General features: G+C 38.9%; 1 protein-coding gene across 1 annotated transcript in view; it reads right to left on the bottom strand.

Moving 5' to 3' along the window:
* LOC139696609 (adenylate cyclase type 6-like) overlaps positions 1–20,272 on the bottom strand; it is a 247,205-nt gene that overhangs the window by 29,641 nt on the left and 197,292 nt on the right. Inside the window, exons 10-11 of the mRNA XM_071595416.1 lie at positions 6,488–6,646; positions 444–588 (exon numbers count right to left, since the gene is read on the bottom strand). Of these exons, the coding sequence (XP_071451517.1) occupies positions 444–588; positions 6,488–6,646 (304 nt within the window). The remainder of the gene's footprint in view (positions 1–443; positions 589–6,487; positions 6,647–20,272) is intronic.

Raw genomic sequence — 20,272 nt, 5'->3', positions numbered from 1 at the left:
CTGTTCTATAGGTCGACCAATATCTTTTGCTAATTAAATATTTCCTTAAAAGAAAAATATATTTTCAACGCGCTATCGGCCTGAGAGAGGTGCAATGTGACCACAGTCGTCTACGCACCCCACCCAAATCAAACACTATTACTACTATTATGCAGTATTTTTTCAACTTTCTTCGCTACTCTCTCTCTTTATTAACATGCACATCATGTGAAGATTAAAAATTTTTCCTCGATGATTTTTGATTTCCGCGATAGCAATACTTGGCACTTGATTACAGTTCTATCTTTCCGTCGCAATGCATTGCTTTGGTTCACCCTGATTCGGGTCACTGAAGGATAAAACTCCGTCTGTCTACAACCGTGGGATGCCGAGGGTAATTCCGCTAGGTTATTCCCCCATTCACCGAAAAGAAGTGGGGGACCTTATCATTTATTCATCCTTACCTGTCCGTATCTGTCCCCGGCGACTATCAAGTAGGTCTGCACGTTGTGGTCCCTCAGGTAGACGTCACGTTCGCCTCCGTTGCCGGGTTCCACCTCGTAGTCGCCGGCCAAGCACTCCAGCGTCTCCTTGGTCAGGTGCACCCGCCTGTGAATAAACCACGTCCTTCTTCAACTAGTTCCACCCGGAATTCCGAACTCGGTGACCTGATTCTACTGACACCGAAAACATGAGCGGACTACTTTCGTCTTCTGACAGGACACAATGCAAGTGAGACACTACATAATAAGAGGATATTGCCTGATAAAATAATATATGTTAGTTGTAACTCCTCCCATAAATCTTAAAATGGCGAAAAATGACCAAATATATTTGTCGTAATTTTTCACATAGTCGCTGTGCCCCATGCAATGAAATCATGTAAAATATTTTAAAACCTTATTGGACTGTAGGTAATAATGATCGTAGCTGGGGTGAATTTCAGGTGAAGTACCCCTTGTATTTACAAATCACGAAGAAGGAAGCAAAGATTTAGCGATTCCACTGGAAAGAATTAATTGTTTTCGACTAGTTTCGCTGCACTGCAGCATCATCTGGACTACATCTGAGCTACAATATAATGAAACTAATCGACAACAATAAATTCTTTCCTATGAAAATGCTAAGTCTTTGATTCTTTCTTCGAGCTTTACAAATTGATTTCCACAAAGTATCGTCATCAACCATCTCTCAAATGAAGTATCAACGCTCGTGTAGTTACATATGTATTTTAATTTAACGCAAATGCGCATTGAACGCACCGCAAAAGTCCGGAATACTAAAAACGATTATTTCATAGATTTTCCCTAGTCCTCTGGATATTTTTATTTAATGACTTCCTTGAGCATTAACCAAAAACATCTTACCACACTTAGACGGGTTAAAAGGTACGCTAATGGATAATGAAAGGGCCAAAGTAAATGTAGGTATACATTTTGGTGTCATCTTCTTCCAGGAGGACATAATGGTGTGTTAATGTTCAGGTACAGCGGTAACCCTTGGTAAATCCTTGGGTGGAAGCAAAAAAAAACAATTACTTTAATGATCACTGGTATTACGATCAAGGGGAAATTTGTCCCATTTTTCTTATTTTTAGTATTACTTGAATAACGAATATGGGGCAAGATAACAAAAAATTATGATTTATTAGAAGAGTACTGGGTAAATGTAATGAAAAGGTCAAAGAGAAAAGTTATCTGCCGCTGGTTAGGCCTTATTTAGAATATGCTGCAAGAGTATGGGGTCCTCACGAAGTTGGATTGATTGCCGAATCGGATCGCGTGCAGCGTAGGGAAGATAGATTGGTAAAACGTTGTTATGATAAACTTAGTAACGTATCCAAAATATTAGAGCAGCTAGGCTGGGAATCACTCCAGGAGAGAAGGTTATATCACAGATTTAAGCTCTTGTATAAATTGGAAGGAGGTCTCTTTAGCAATGATGTTAAAAATATACGTACTATATTATTACCCCCATCATACTACGGTAGGAGAGATCATGTAAATAAAACTAGAGATTAAGCGTCGAACAGACATATTAAGGATGCCATTTTTTCACGAACAATAAGGGATCAGAATAACATTGTTCGACCGCGGTAGGGTCATGATTGGGTAAAAATTAGTCTGGTGTGTATGCACCCCCTGTCACCCACACTAGCGGCGGCTTGCAGGGTAAACAAGTAAACAAATAGGTACGTCCATTACCTCAATATCCACCAATAAATTTATGGTGTGAAGCTAAATCGTATAATGAGAGTCACCCGATTCCACTCTCATGAGACTAAATTCATTTGAAAGCTTATTTCTTCGACTACGGTTTTATTTAACCCTCGAATCTCATTCCTCGTTATTCGTCCTTCTTTCGATTTGGCATATTTTATACACTTTTCATTTATTTTCGTCGTAAATACTTTGATAATGGAAGGACTTTTAAGAGATATCATATTGTGCATTCAAGATATGAAAAAAGCATACTTCTCTACCAGGTTGAATCGGCAAAGCTAGAGTCTCCGGGGGCAGTTTTGAGAAAATATTGAGAAATATGGGAATATGCAAAATATTGGGAAATATGTTCATTAAAGCGTTGTTACGTGTAGATTGGAGGTTTTTGAAATGCTGGTGTGAAGGATGGAGGAGGTGAAGTGGAGAGGAGGGAAAACAAACGAGTTTGTGCTAGGTATGGTGGGGGTGGAGAGGGGATTGTGGGGAGAAATCATGAGGAGACAGGAATAATGGATGTAAAGCATGTTCATTAACAGTGGGGTGTTGGAGACTGTGATAGGGGGGAGAATGTTAGGCAAACGAGGAAGGAGCAGGAATAGGATAGGAATGTTGGAAGGAATGAACGGAGGAAGGAAGATACACAGATGAAGAGGTACATGGTGTAAAGTAAGACGTTGGGTTGTGCTTTGTGGGTAGAGACAAGAGAATTATTAGGTAGCGGTGTCGATCCAAAATCTACCTTAGCAGGTACATCAACTATAGTTAAAATAATACAAATATACGCGTTATTCTGCATTACTTCAGCAGAATTGCTTGCTGAGAGTCCACAAGACCTACAGGATTCCATAGAGAGGTAAGAGAGGGAATGAAATTGAAGGTAAACATGTCTAAAACGAAAAAAAGTTGTTTTCGATAAGAAGAATGGAGAAAATACTTGCATGAATAGTGAGTGTGAATCGGCGTAATAATTAAACAAGTGAATGACATTTCACGTCTAAACGCAATGATTGTGAAAGACAAGTGGATAGATGAAGGAATTGAAAAATGGTGGGTAACTTCACGCCATGGAGTTACTACTGGAGTGGTGGTGCAACCACCCCATCTCTCGTGTTCGAAGTACTATGACGCCATTGCATTAAGAATGGCGTTTAGTATCTCAGGCACTTAGTTTCGTGAGATAGGCGAGTCCATGGGATGGAGCGATAGCGGAACAAATCTTCACCACGGTTGCCGTTTGGATGGGCACGATTTACAGGTTTAGGGCCCCGAAACGATTGCCCTTAACCTTTGATCAAAGACAGAATATGAATGGCGAGAGGGGAGAGAAATGACGGGCGGGCATGTTTATGCACACAATGAATAACGATCGATGTTCACGTTGAATGCCGTGGAAAGGCGAAAGGTGTGCAAATGACCACAGAAAAGTTCAGGTGGTAAGTGTAGCTATTAAGGCGTATTTTATTTTATGGAAGCGAAACTTCGGGTATACCAACAACTAAATGGTTTGGGCTGGGCGTACTTATGTGGGGGAGCTGAGGTTAAAATGGACTGCTAAGTTGAGAAAAGAGTCGGTAATGAAAGTGTTTGAATTGATTTTAGAAATTAGTTTGTTGTTCTAGTTTGGACTGGTGAGAATGTATGAAATTTAAATCACAAAAATGGATATTTGGCAGTGGTTTTTATGATGCGAAAGGAAGGGGTCGGCCGAGAAAGAAAGGAAAACCGTTAAACAGACTCTCGAGATAGGGAATATTGTGTCTTAGAGATGGAAGAACATGAATGGGTGTAACTGAGGGGCAAAAGGTAAGCCAGGATATTATAAGGTGGAAGGAATTAATGAAAGGCAGTCATAAAAAATATTTATAGCTGTCTCCTAGGACTGGGAGACCTTAAAGGGTCAACGTTTCCCAAGTGACTTTTCACATCAGACTTTTTACTCGTTCTGCAAATCTCAGCGCTGGAAATTTTCGTCACACTATATGAGACCCCAAAGAGATTCCCAGAGCTGAGAGACTACTATAAATATTAGGCTTAGTGTCTTTTCGTGACCAAAAATCAACATTTTCTTGAAGGTCCCTTCCCAGCGCAGCGTGAAGAGTACTCATGAATGCATGCTATTTTTGTTGCCCCGAAAGAACTTGAAATTTGCTTATTTTTCTTTCTTTTTCGATGAAAAATGTTTGGCTAGAAGAGGGACGCTCGGAAAAGGTCCATTTGGAATGGGGCGCCCTTCTTGTTTCACCAGTGAACCGAATTTGACGACTAAATTGCGTCCCGGTCACTGATTCATTTAAAAAATAACAATTCTAACTTACACGTAGTTGCCAATGAAGAAGGGGAATCCTCTGATTGAAAGGCAACCGGAAAAAATAATTCATTTACAGCACGACCGAATTTATGCTTCAAGTCGCATTTGCGAACGGACGGAGGAGAACTTTGCTGACACAGCGGCTGGCGCAGAACTGTGCATTAGAGAGGAGTAGAAGTAATGAAAATGGGAGAAGAGAAGGGGAATAGAGGGGTTCTGGGAACACGTGTTTGATAAGGAACTTAACTATTATATTAAAAAGGACACACACGTATGAGGTTAATGGCAAATAGTAACGCTAATTGTTTTCAATGTTTACTTCTGGGAATTGTTTGCTTTATATTTCCGTCGAGTCAAGAGCGAGAATGTGGGTGGTTTACCCACATTCTCCGAGCATATGGGATCGCAGCGGGTCGACAACACTCCCAAACTGAGCTCTCCACGATAAGCAATTTTCATCTCCTGTTTGGCAAGGACCCTCAAATTTCTGGAGCAGAATTCTTCAAACCTTCTACGGCGCACTTCCACGAGGTTTTGTGTGGCCTACAGCCGCCGAAATCTGAATTCTTTAGTCTTTCAGTGACTATTTGTTCCCTTTTCCCTTCCTCTCACTTTTCCTACCTTATCCTTTACCCACCCCATCTGGTACTTGCACCACATATCACACTCATTTTTGATGGATCGCGGGGTATTTGTGTAGATGTTGAATAAGTCCGACCCTTTCCACCGTACGACCGGCGTTTGCTCTGCGACCGGGAACAGACACAGGACACACGAGTGAAACCAGGACTTTATGAAAGTAACTTAGGCTCTAAATGGACATGGACATTAAATTTCTGGAAGTGAAACGTTTAACCCTTACTCGTGGTAACGAGCAGGTTTCCTAAACAAGGTGATTAATTGGATGCATTATTGAGTAACAGTTTTAAAAACTATTCCCCAAAAACTGTCAAATACTTACCTCGGTGAAAACTCACCGGTGGTATCTATAACTGTTTTTATAGGAAAAAGGGAGCGACGCGGTATCCTATCGGGCAGAGCCTTTGGCTAAAGGTCGCGGGGTCAGAATTCCAATCCTGTTGACGCCTCTCAGCTTCTCCCAAGCTGCGTGATTGTGACATTGAGACTGCGAGTCAGCGAAGTCGCGTCAAAATGCAACAGCGCGCGGCATTGTCATAGATAGGGTTATGCCTATTGACTCCGGAGGCCCCTGAGGTCAACACTCTCAGGAATACCCATCGTGTGATTTTCTGAGGAGATCTTACTGGGGGACCACATGAGTATAATCAAAGTACGCAGTAACTGTCATTTCCGTTTCATTCCACATGACGAGGTGTACCTTTTCCCACAAGTTTTGTAAATCAACGTTTTTCCAGAAAACTGAGTAAATTTTTGGCAAGATTTTATCGCAAACATAATGGAGTGTGGGGTATTTTCAGCATTTGATCCCTAGTTTAATGGGCGCACCAAGAATAATTCAATATATACAAGAGTTACTCAAATAAACTAATATCAATTGCCTCGAAAAAGATTTTTTCGATCTGAGTTAAATTAAAGCGCTGTATAAAAATGAAGATGAAAAAAGATAAACAAGGATCCGTATAAAAAACACATTATTTATTCCTTTTGAAATGTCGAAGTTTTCAACCGGGGGAAAAATCATGAAAAAGAAGGTTGCAATTTTTCCATTAACAGGGCGAAAGTTTGTAGGCTAACTTCGCGATCCCATCGTGGATGAAAAAAACAATTTCTCTTCGAGCTCTCTGTGAATTTTGAAATCCTTGTAAGCCACAAAGTTTATCTGTAACCTCTTCGCCGACGTGACTTCCAAAAGAATTCCGTTAGAAAGACGTTTTTCACGGAGAACATGTGTCTTTCAGCCATTGGGTACCGTTGGGCTTAGCACGAGGAGAGCCATGCCCTCACCAATCAAACCCCAACTGTGGCATTTCACGACAAAGTAGTCCTCGTCACTCACCCTGGAACGCCCCCGCTCTCCATGTGGTTGGCCAGCGTGACATCGTTGGACCACACGTCGAACTGCCACTTGCGGAGGCCAAGGACGCCGCAGTGGACCCGGCCGGAGTGCACACCCACGCGCATGTTCACCTCGAGGCCCATCACGTCCCTCACGAGACTGCCGAGTGGACAGAATGAGAGAGAGAGAGAGAGAGAGAGGAGTTGATTATTAACGGAGCGACACGGGCATGAGTGGTGGGGCTTGGCTATCACATAAGCGGGGAGATTTTTATCGCAAGGGACAACATGGAACGGAGTACGTTCAGCTTTTGACTCCTGGCATAACTTAGCCCGTGGAAGAATATTTAACAAGCCGGGGATATACTCAGTGGTGAGGAGGAGGGAAGGAGCGGATCGACGATGCATTTGAAAAATTAAACACACAAATTCAAGGTTCACGAAACACGGGTCAAGGATAAGTCAAACTTGCACATACGTCGTCGGATTAGACTGGCAGTGCCCAAACTTATTTACGGCGAGCAACGAAGTTGCTCTCCGAAATTACGGTCGGTCGGACCGTAGAAAGAATTTGACATAAGAAAATATTTACTTTTTACGAAAAAAACCAGAATAAAGTGATAACAAATTTCATTATTTCATATTCCGGAATTTAATAAGATTCCAATTAAATATCGGAGGAAGTCGTAGTATTTAGACACTAAAAAATCCTACTTTACCGATATCCCCACAGTCCCCGAGGAAAAGCTGGACAGAATTGGGGCCCACGGTATGGGCTTGAGCAACTCCGGGATCAGCAACACGGTTAAAATGAAAGAAATATAATTTCCTCTAATATGTATAATATATATTATATGTATAATATATATTATATATGTATAATATATCTATACCTCTAATATGTATAATATATATATATATCTATATGGACGGAAGCGCGCGTAGAAGTATATTAACAGCATCAGAGATTAAATGATTTTTGGTACTAAAATGATATATATATAATATATATATATTATATATATATATAATGTATATATATGGACCATAAATATATATATATATAATATATATTATATATAATGTATATGTTATATATATAATGTATATATATATATATATATATATATATATATATATATATATATATATATATATTTATATATATATATATATATATATATATATAAACCATAAATACAGTAATCAACCCGAAGGTCGGTTTAGTAGGCGATGGTTGAGATCACCCAGTACTAAGCCCTGTACGTCGTGTGAAAATTCAGTCATCAGGGTAGGGGGGCCAGTTCCTTTCTCTGTGCCGGTTATGGTTTCCCAGGAAGACCTGGTACCCGAAAAATCACTTTAGCTTGGGTGGAGCTGCTGGTGCCCAGAGTGCCTTGCCCGGGAATCGAACCCAGGACCCTCCGGTTAGCAGTCCAACGCTCACCCACTGGACTACCGCGACCCGCAAAATATATATATTTATATATATGTACATAATATTATCCATTCATCGTTTTTCTCTCTAGTGATATACGAGCAGATTGCAGTCAAACTAAACTTATCAGAAGTGGTGATACTTACGCCTTGTTTTGATTCGTATTTTCTTTTTAAGAAACCCTTTGTGTAATACATGGGGGGTGTTAGGTCACCACCCATAAAAGAGAACAAAACCACGTGTAAAATCAACACATCGATGCAAACCTACACCCACAGTGGCGTGTAAAGTCATGCAAAAACCCTTTCAAATTACACGCATACAAATACATATAATATCAACTAATAAATAGATAAGTTAAAGATAAAGACAACTAATAGATGGGAATAAAGACATTTAAAGAGTAAGATTTTCAGCTAATTAAGATTTTGTTAGGTCATTCAATCCGTTGCAGTCATTGAGCGGACGGATTAATGTGAGGGCTATGAGATGAGATACCTCAAGGAAATCGAAGTGATAAGATTTGCACATATAAGTTGAACGCTAATTTTTGCAATGCAGATTAGAACAGGTGGAACAATTTGCGTATTTTGGTAGTAATTTGGACGGAAGCGCGCGTAGAAGTATATTAACAGCATCAGAGATTAAATGATTTTTGGTACTAAAATGAAGGAAAATGCGCCCAGAATAGGACTCAAAACTGAGGGAAAGATGATTTAATCGACAAGAGAATTCGAAAAAAATGTATTGTGCTTAATTACTGTGATAGATCAATTGACTTGATCAGGAGGTTAGACTGAAGTGATTTGCCTTTAAGAGCGGTAGCTTGGTGCAGGGTATGAATCACGCTCTCGATCAATAACTGAGGGAAATGATGTTCTCTTTCCGATTAAATAAAATGACAGTTTCATAATGGGTGGTGGATATCAACCCATTAAACGATTTGAGACTTTGTCATAGTTTCAAGATCCTGCCAGGGCCGAGAGACTTTAAATATGGTCTATAATACGAGCCCCACCGTATGTCCACCTTAAAATTACCTTTTATACCTTTGGGGAAACAAAATTTTTCTGTTCCATTTTTGTCCTAAATTTCCCAGAATGTTATAACGACCTCAGGTTGTGAGAGAGAAAAAAGAGTAAGGTCCAGGAAATGCGACAAATTGGATAAAAAAAACCAACGCGACATCACTCTCGACACTCCATTAAAGAGAGAACCGTGTAGTAAAGGAGAACGAACCTGTTGACCCCAGGTGCGCTAGATGTACCGAAGGAAACGAACGCAAAAGTGTTCGAGTAATGATATCAGAAGGTCGAGTAAGGTCCTACTGTTAACTTTTTTCGAGGCTGGAAGTTCAAATTTTTAGAGGGAAGTAACTGAGGATTGTTCCATCCGCGTCCTCCTTTTAATGAGATAGACTGAACGATGGAGAAGAGGAGATTGGGTGGAAACGTAGGCGATGCAGCACACCGCGTTCTCCGAGACCCGTCGATTGACTCGGGTCAGTGAATCAATTTCCGAGTATCCCAAACGACGAAAACGGTTTGCTCTTTCCGCCTCCCTCTCAGCCGTTTCCCCAATGAGAGGCAATCATTTTGGACCCTCGGGTGATGCGGTCACGGAATCCACCACGACCACCGGGAATTGCATCGATTCCTTATCGGATTACACGTGAGACTTGCGCCGGTGCATTGTTTGTCATCGAGTTCAACGCTGGAGAACGTTTTGTTTTTAACCCTTACCTAAAACCGTACGATGTAATTTACAGGGGGAGCGCCCAAAGCATCGATTTACAACTGCAAATTTCAACGGAATGCGAGACTCCGCCTTTTTCTCAAATAAAAATCCTTTTGGTGCGTTTAAGTGACTGCTCACTGAAAGATATTTTGCTCTCACATATCAAGCGAATAATGCACAGCGCTGACAGTTCAAAAGATGGCGTCCTGTCTCTAAAAAATATACAAGTGAGACGTTATTGCACGAAAATTGGTATATTAAATCCTAAAAATGTCTTAATTTTATACAAGTTTAAAGTACTTGTAACTTTCTAAATATATGTACGCAAACTGATATTCTAATGAATGTTTTGATACATTGCATTTAAACAAATCTATCTTAAAAATTATTATCTTAAAGTGAACGCAAAGTCTTTACTGATAATTTAATAAAATAATTAATGTTCTTAAAGCGTTAATTAAATTAATAATCGAAATTAGGTGTGGATAGTGAGGTAAATGAAATAAGACCGTAAAATGTACTTCAACGTTTCTTATGCAGGAAAAATATTAAGATCTTCAACTACTAGGTTTAATAAACAATGAAAAATCGACACGAAAAGATAATAATGAAAAATAAAAGAGAGAAGTAGTAGTTTTCGTGGGAAATACTATGGCCTAGCGTAGTGAACTTAATGAAACGAACTCACAAATGGCTCCCGTAAAGAAAAGGGAAGAAATGCGAGCAAAACGCATAAAAGAGGGAATATTGATCATTAATAACATATTTATAATGTATATAAACATATACACACAGCATCAAGGGATCCGAAAATAAAAGAACCAGGGGTACACATTCCACCATTTAATTCACTAAATTTTGCATGCATTAAAGTCGGTTGATATTATCATAGATTGTATTGATTTGAACACCAGTATTGTCCTGGTTCTGAATCATCTCGAAACGTGCACTTCGATATGATTTCATTGCCCTTTTCAAGCTAGAAAGCAGACTGAATTTTTTCAATCGTAGGATGATATTTTCTGCTGTATTCTAGCATTTCCCTTGTTTCTATAGTAGATAATACCCATGAGAAAATTGTTTCAGGAGAATTCCAGGATGGAATTCCAACTTCTTACAACCAGTCATTCTCAAGACAAAAAGCACATTCCGGCGTGGTGACGCTGAGGGTAGAGAATTTGGGTACCGACGAGACGACGCTTCCGGGTTCAAATTCCGGTTGACGCTTTTTGCCAACCTTAACTTAAAACAAGCTCACGTGTTGCAATGATTTGTACTGCTTTGTGGGGTATTGATAAGTGGCACAAAGAAAGGACCTGGCCCTTCTAACCGGTTAATGCGTGAATTAAAATCTCCTAAAGGTTTAGCTCCCGATGAGCTCCTCCATTACCCACCGAAACAAACCGTTAGCCTGACTACTTTGACAAAAGAGCATTCAGCCAAACCTTCTGCAGTCTTTCCAGCTCTTTAAATGCTCTTGCATCAGCCTTGACTTAGTGTGGTTAATAATCCAATCTTTCTCGTAATAATATGATATTTTTGTCCAAATGAATGACCTCAACCTATTTTTAATGACGATGCTAACAGTGGTGACTTGTGGAGGTTAAGTATATAATTATTTTCGAAGTAGCATATCTGATTTTGCTTCCAGGTAATTGTGTTTAAAGTTAGTCAGTTAGTTACGGTAGTTGGTAGGAACTACAGAATAAACGAAAGTAATTTAGTTGCTCGCTACGAAGCTGAAACAGCAAAAAATGTACATTTAGTGATGATCAGTATATCTCATTTACTTATGACTCTACATACATGTATTTTACGAGATTTTATTGTAATGATTGTCATGTAAGGCACGTGGACGCTCGAAATTAACAAAAATTTCCATGCTATAATGATAACTTATTTTTATTTAAATTTTCATATTTTATCCTCGTGCACGGCCTTTTACTTTTGATTATATCTAAAGAAACAAGATATTTTTACTTAATTTCTGTAAAATGCCAACCTCAAAGTGGAATTAAAAATATATTCAAGGAAACTCATTATTTATTGATTATTTTTAACAGAGAAATACCTCATTATTATGTTGATTTGAGTTAATTACCTGCAAAAATACTACGAAAACTCAGTTAAGCGAGGAAGCGGCGAGAATAGGATTGGGATATCGGACGGAATGAAGGGTGGAAGGAATTATACGGAGATGAAGAGGGGCTTATTGTAAAGTTGAATGTGGAGTTGTGTTTTATTAGGAGAAACAACACCATTGTCGCTGTACCGTTTGATAGCCTGTGTCCATCCAAAACCCTTCTTGACCAGTAGATTACCGATAATAGTAATAATACAGAGAACATTATAAAATTACCACTTGTGATATTTTACTTTTAAGGCAATGGCTCAGTGGACTGTTTGAGAAGTGTTCGTAAAGCAGATTAATGTTTTCGCAAAGTTTGTTGTTCAACTCAACGCCTCCAAACTTTTGATAATATCTCTAGAAAAATATGCAGCAAAACTCTTAAAAAGTATGATAAAAATGAAGAATTCAAGGAAAAATAGGAGCAAGGGTAACTGTTTTCTAATTTAATTTTCTGTAATGAATATAAATTTTGCAAAAGATGATAGCTATGCAATTTTTTGCATCATATCGGTGTTCGGGCGTCGAATACAGTATCATTTTATAACTTCCCCAAAATATTCAACCTGCGTACGCCCCACGCTGGGAAGCACTGCTCTAGATGAATCCTTAAAGTCTAACTTGCGACCACGGTGGTTTCCGATCAATCGGCTCACATTTTCCATAAATGAAATTACGGTTCGCAGAAATGCATCCGAGCCCGAACTCACTGGTGAACAGGCGTGTGTCGATGACACGTCACAGCGCGGCGAAACCGCGTTCTAAATATAGACTTCGGACTCTTCGATTCCGAGAATGGAGGAAGACGCCCGGTGGCGATAGCCGATGGACGAATATTTTAGACAATTCATGCTAAAAAATTCGGACAGGTCCGAATTTGGACGAGCATTTGCATCGTTCCAGGGCGGAAGGAAGAAGGACGTCTTCGATGGTGCTGCCGTGGTGCGGCAGCGACGTGGGGGAAGATTTTGGAGAACGCGAGGAAGGGTGGCAGAGGAAGGATCGCTCACCGCGTAGAGGGGGGAGAAAAGGAAAAGGAAGGGGTGGGAGAAGGAAAGATGGAGAAGAGGAAAAATAACAAAAAGAAGGGATCGAGGCTCTGGCGGCAGAACTCTCGCCACGACCAAATAATTGGAACACTTTCGAACACTCACCCTACTAGTTTCCCTATTTTTTATTCGAAATGTTTTTTGAGAGGGCTAAATCCTAAATTAATTACGTTTGAACTCGTGTTTACAAAAAGGGTGGGATGGCGCTGATCGAATTCCACTGATCGTTAGGGGAGATAATAGAAATTATGGCGGTAATTGTGCTCGTCGTTAAAAGCCTTCGTTTACCTGTTGACCATTGCGTATATTTCACAAATCGCTTAAATCACAAGTTTTTTTTTTAACTTCCCTCTGCCATTTTTAATTGATCGAAAGCTTTTGTATTTTATTTCAAAGTGAACACCATTGTTAAAATTAAAACCAATAATCCTATTTCCATGTCAAATGAGAGAGATTTGAAAATATGCTAATCACTAGCTTAAGTCCAGAACTCGCCCTAATTAAACTGAATACTCACTTTTCACTGCACACGTTGAGGAAAACGCGATCTAACTTTTGCCATTTAATTTGATAGTTATAAATGACATATGAAATAATTGGATTTTACATCTATAAAATGCTTAAATGGATAACAGACTGCGGTGCGAGGTGCACTTTAATTTATCAATCTCTTACAGTTTTGATTATGTCACACAGCTATGTTACGTTTACATTTTCTCCGAACATATTGTTTTGCTTATGTGTTCCATCGAGGATAATTGCATTTGCCAGTACTATATAGATGCGTATGACCAGTTCTTATTCCGTATTTCACAAACTGTTACACCAAACCGAATGACATTTTATTTTATTTGTTCATAAGGAACGGTAACTAATAAACACATTTCGAAGTCCACTCGATGTGCAAGAAAAATGAAGATTCTCGGTAAAATAATTTTGATACAGAGTACTGATAAAAGAAAGTTGGAGCAATTGGGGCAAATAAAAATTGTGAATGAATCTATAGGATGTGCTTCGAGGTTTAGTTACAGATCTATTAAGAGGAAACTGGAAACATTGAGTGCCTGATGAATGACACAATTCAACAACGTTTCATTGTTCTCATTACTTTCTTTTCATTTTTGTGGAAAAAGTGTCGAAAGATAGTGAAATTACTAAATGCTGCGAACGTGGCCGGATTATGGCAACTTTAATAAACGGTGTGACACTGGTCAGCCTCTCAACCGTTCTGACTTTGTCTTGTAAAATCTCCCCCTAAACGGCTGCCCGACAATCCAATGGTCTAATGAATAACTCCAAATTTCCCAATTTCTTTCGACGTCTGCTCTTTATCAATACTTTATACAAGAACTCTTAACTTCCTCGTCGTACTTGTTGACGTCTGGTTGGCTTAGAGACGAGTTGGGCTAGCAAAAATCTTGATTACAATCACAAATTAATCACAATTATTTAAAATGAAATAGGTAAAAAAATGCCGCCTGCCTTTACAAACGGTGTTACGCAACATCAGTTCCAATTTTATTTCAAGATTGACATATTTTTATTACAGGTATCGCGAAAAAAATCCTAATCACAAGTCTTTCCATTTTATCTGTTAAATGAATTGAAAGAGTAATTGATTTTTTGATATACCCTGGGACTTTTAAAAGTTAACTTCTGATTTATATCCTCAACTATTATAGGATCCGGAATTTTCAAGTAACAGTCAAACAATAATGGGATAGGAGGCCTCCAAATTTATTGAGAGGATTAATATGAAAATTTCTGGTCAATTTTCAGACAAAAATTCCGCGATTAATCTCTTGTACTATAAAAAATAGTGCACACAACTTAAAACAACCGATCGAGATCGTTAGTATTGTTAAATGTAGGATTACTCTATTTTTTAATGGATATATTTTGCGTTGTTTTCACTGGATAGAGGGGACGACCACACCATGGAGTTACTACTGCTTGGTGCAACCACTCCATTTCTCGTGCTCGACGTATTATGACGCCGTTGGATTAAGAATGGCGTTTAGTGTCTGAGGCAATTTAGTAAGGCTCGTGAGTCCATGGAGGGGAGCGACAGTGGAACAAATCTCCATCACGGTTGCTGTTTAGATGGGCACGATTTACAGGTTTAGGGCACCGAAACGATTGCCCTTAACCTTAACTGAAAGACAGAATATGAATGGCGAGTGGGGAGATAAATGACGGGCGTGTACATGTTTCTGCTTACATTGAATAACGATCGATGTTCACGTTGAGTGCCGAGGAAAGGAGAATCTCACTGCATTAAAAGAGTGGAATTTCTTCCTCAGTTTGGAGTGATTTTATATAACTTCCTAGCCTAACACTTTTCTTATTGATCGTTTACAATGTTATTTGCGTATTTTGGGCGTCCATTTAATATATTTCTGATCCGAGTACATTATTTCACGTAGATGTATTCACATATTTTATATATATATACACACACACACACATATATATATATGTATATATGTATATATATATGTATGTATATATATATATATATACATACATATATACATACATACATAAACATCAATATATATATATATATATATATATATATATATATATATATATATATATATATATATCCATTGGTGAGTAAATATGAACAATACTATTCAGTAGTGAGTAAATATGAACAATAAATCCCGAATTTCAATCATTGAGACATACTCCATGCCTGACTCGGAGTTTGGGGGGGGGGGTGGAAGGGGTCGCTTTGTGCCTGCCCCGATCGTGTGTCTTCCTTCGTGTATGTTCTCTATGGCATTACCTGAGTCCAAAATCATTGGTGTCAGCGGAATTTGTCACTCAATATCCTTAAGAAGGGACCATTTGGTCTCAATTTCGCCCAAATAAAGACCGCTATCTATCTATCTATCTAACTTTAGTGAATACACAATACACCACATAATTTCCCTATTGTTTCCACATTTATTTGGTTGACTTAATACATGATGTAACTGAATTCTATCATAGATTTAAAACTAATACTACATGTACATTAGAAATGTCACGTCACAGGAAATTGCGAAATCGGAATCCATTGAACTTTCAATATTTGCTAAGTTTTGTCCATTTTTTTATCGATGATTTAAAAGCGACTCGCTTCAGATTAACGGAAATCACGCTGAGGGATAAAAAGCACGTCAGAACCATTGCTTCCTCGGAGTCATGTATCAGGTCCATATGGCATTCGACACAATGGTCTCCACGACACTGGGTTCTTATCGGAAAATTTATACCGAGCGAGTGAATATTTCACCGACGATTCACCAAGATAAAAAATAAATTAAAAGGAGAGAGGGCGTCAGGTACGGCGAATCGTACTCGGATCGCCATTCCCAATTTCACGCCTGCAAGAATTCTCGGATACCCGCCGACGTGGACTTTTAGGCAAAAGAAGCGGAGGGGCGCCGGTAGCGCTTCTACCCGGGTGTTGAATCCTATTACCCCAATTCCACCTCCTTTCGGTTGTCAAATAATGGGGGTACAAGACGAGGGGAAGGGCTAAGGTAGGGGGTGGTGGGAGGAGGGAAGAGAGGAAGGAGAAATAGGAAAGAAGACACACTGAATGGGGGCGCGCACAAAGCGACCCTTTCCCCCCTCCCCCCAAACTCCGAGTTAGGCATGGAGTGTCTCTCAATGATTGAAATTCGGGGTGGTTGAATAAAACTTAATTAGTAATTTTCCCGCAAAGATTTTGAATCTTTGATCGAATGTCACCAACGGGCGCCGCAAACTGCCGCGATCAATAGTCGGGATCGGTTATCGATTGCGGTGGCTCCACTTGACGAATTTCGGGACTGTGATATCGGTGGATCGGTTTTCGAATATCCACTGCTCGCAGAAATATTACGTTCTGCGATAGCCACGCGGTACCGGCTTGATTAAACAAAACGATGTCTCCTGATAGCGTCTTTTCAATGGGAGGAAATATTTCCGAGGAATGAATTTTCCCAGAATAATGAGAAATAATTCTTTTCAAGATCGAAATATAGGATTTTTTGAGCGAAAGAGACGACTGCTTCGGAGAGTCGGTGGGTGGGCATGAGGCAGAAATTGAAACCTTGCAACACTAATGAATAAATAAATAAATAAATAAATAAATAAATATATATATATATATATATATATATATATATATATATATATATATATATATATATATATATATATACACATACAAACACACACACATGCACGCACGTACACATATATGACCATCCATATGTTACCAGTACCTCAGTTTTAGTTGTGGAACCTATTGTAAGGCTCTAAGAGTTGCGGTGAGTTATTAAAATTTAATGAACAAATCATAATATTTCGTTTTATCAAGGATTTCACTCGTTGAATTTTAAATAATTGAAATTCAAAATAAATGATATTTAATATGTAATAAGATATTCCTAGGTGGAGAATTATTTCGTAGGAGAGAGACTAACTTATTATAACGGACAGCGGGGAGATTTCGACTGATTGTGCATCTGAAATTTGCAATTTTGAAGTGCTATGTTTATTTAAGCGGACATAGAACAATTTGAAAATAATCACAGGGCGATTGAATATGAATTCTTTTGTACCAAAAAGCGTAGCGCCAACGAAAATACCATATCTTAATAATCTTCTAAATGTTTTAATAATATTTAACCAACCGAGAACAAGGGTACAAAGGTGACTCGATACCTTCGAAATCCATTGGGCATTTTAAATACAGTACTTGGTAAATCCCTGATTAAACTGACGCAATAATTCGAACATAGGATCGATCTTGTACTTATTTTATACACAAAACTGGAAAACCGTTAGCGACACTGCTTTTAACATTGCACGTTTATTTTACAAAGCCCGTTAATTTTAAAATCACAATTTTATTTGCTGGATGAAGATTTAAAATAATTTAAAAAATCATGCACGAATATGAGCTGTCTAACACATGTAATCAGTGGATAAAAACTAAAAATCAACAAAAATATCCATAGAAAACGGATTATATTTCTTATTACCAAGAAAATTAAATCCTCGAGAGTAAAATTTTAATAAAATCTTATCAACTCTAATTTGTTTCCTATGTGAGAAACTTGAAAAATAACCCTTTAAAATTATACATAATAATTTACCCGTTTCCTAAAAATGAAAACCGACCTAAAAAATTAAACAAAATTCAGGAGTAAAACAAAAATTGCAGAATTTATTCATGGCAATGAATGCTCACCAATGAATGAAATAAGGAACATTTCACCCAAGAATGACCGAACGAGACTGCAAAACACACGGCCATTTCACCGATCGAGGAACTTAGTCACGACCCGCGCTAATCAAGGCCGCGCTCCGTCCCCCATCCCAACCTCATCGGAGGCGAGGGGCAACATGCCAGTATTTGAGGCAGGGCCTCGGTTAGTGACGTGACGCTACGGGAGGTCGCAACAAGTTGAGAGGGCGTGATTGGAAGTGCGGCCGCCCGTGGCGACGATACCCTAAAAACGCGATCCCCTTTGACGCGGACCGGGAGAAAGGCACGCGCCCTTATGGGGCGGGCCTAGTGACGACGCCGGTTGTTCGTGATTCGATTGGGGGTGCACGTCGAAGCCTTTAGGGTTGAGAGCTCTCTTGACGTACTGTCAGTTGTTCGTGATAATGGACACTTAGCCCATATGAATTTATCGCCGCCCGTGGAGGTTCGACGCCTGACTTTCGTTCCGCTCGAAATTCCATTCATTGCATATTCTGCCCAATCCGAAGGTTGACTGACTGCTGCTCTCTATCCTTCCCTATGCAGTGATAACTCCCTCACATCATATTCATGGCTGTTCTTTTGATCTGGTCTACGTATTTCCTTCAAGCAACCTTGGGTACTAGCACGTTAAACGTTGATAAAGCATTAAGTTAAACAGTTTCGAGGGATTTCTAATTCGTAAGCTTTTGTTGCTGTTAACTTTTAAAATTGGCCCGTTAATTTTATTAGTAAAAACACGTCAAAATTTATTCCTATTGACTAAAGGGGATCCCAATTAAAACAATTTTAGTTTTAGATCAACGCGAGGCGAAAGGAGAAAGAACGAGGCTTCTAATCCAACAAGGATCTTACTCTGACAACAGTCCAACTCATCTATGTAATTCTTAAAAAAATATGAAATCATTAATTTTTCTGACAGAAATAGAGACAATATTTGACATGAGTGTTCGTGGGAGTAAAAATATTTTTGTTAAGGGAATAAAAATGAAAACTTTTTTACATCCATAAATTCCACTCTAAACTTTGTTGTTGTACACCTGGCGTTTCAATATGTTGCTACATATTATTCTTCAGCGACAGTGTTCTCAGTCTAAGGAATTCAGAAAGTATTGACGTACGATATTTATTCTCTCATTCATCTATTTCTGCTGATTCAGAATTGGCCATCTGAAACATGGAATACAAATTTTCCTTCTTTCCTCCTGCTGATTACTCATTCAAGTATTTTGATCATCTCTCTCTCCCTTCATTTCCTTGGAATGGCAAACATGACACTCTTCTCGATTGCGAACAAAATGAAACAGCCATTGATACTTCCGCTCAGGTATCTCCACATCGCTTTTCGCCATGTCGTTCGGCGCGTGTGGATTAGATGCGAAGAGACGGACAGAGTCATAGTGGGCCTTTTAATCATTCATTTCATTAGGTATTGTATCAAATATGAGGTATTATATCAAATAAAGGAAGGTTTTGGAAGGTTTTACCACTTATATCTTCTCCTATGAATCACGAGCACTTCCCTCTTCATTTCTTCGTTAATGGAAGTTTGATTAATTAATACACTTTAAAAACAATATTTTGACCAATTACTAAGAAAACGCCTTCAAAATCAAATGTTATAATTTTTCATCACAGCAATCCTTTGCTAATGATGGGATCCATTTTCTCACGGGAGTCAAGCACTATGCGTGTCAACGTTTTGATTGTATACCCAGTTCGTCATGACGAGATTCAATGGACCAAGACTTTCCGTAACACGTTGAAACAAATACTGTTAAAAGCTGCTTTCCTTTATCTTTCTGTCACACTTCGATCATGAACACAAAGGTAATAATGACAAAGCAGATTAGCAAAGCTGTTATGAATTAGTTTCCAAAATTAATGTTGATGCTGATTAAAATATTATTAAATAGCTTGGGAATTTCCGTTGCCAGGAATGTCGGAATTCTCGTGTAAAGGGAATGATGGAGTTAGGGGTGGGTAGAGATCGTACGGGGGGCTATGCAATCATTTTTCTTAGTCCTTGGAGTGATGGCTCAACCCTTGAGCTTTCATTTGGCATTAAAATTTGACTGGGGTAAACATAAGTTTCTCTTATAGGGTTATTTTTAACGTGACCTGTCACTCATAAAATAAAACCAACGTACAACAATATCAAATTATCAAATGCCATTAAA

Source organism: Hetaerina americana, unplaced genomic scaffold, assembly GCF_022747635.1.
Source record: "Hetaerina americana unplaced genomic scaffold, ioHetAmer1.1.p SCAF_7, whole genome shotgun sequence".
Taxonomy (NCBI): Eukaryota; Metazoa; Arthropoda; class Insecta; order Odonata; family Calopterygidae; genus Hetaerina; species Hetaerina americana.
This window is presented reverse-complemented; position numbering and strand designations above follow the sequence as displayed.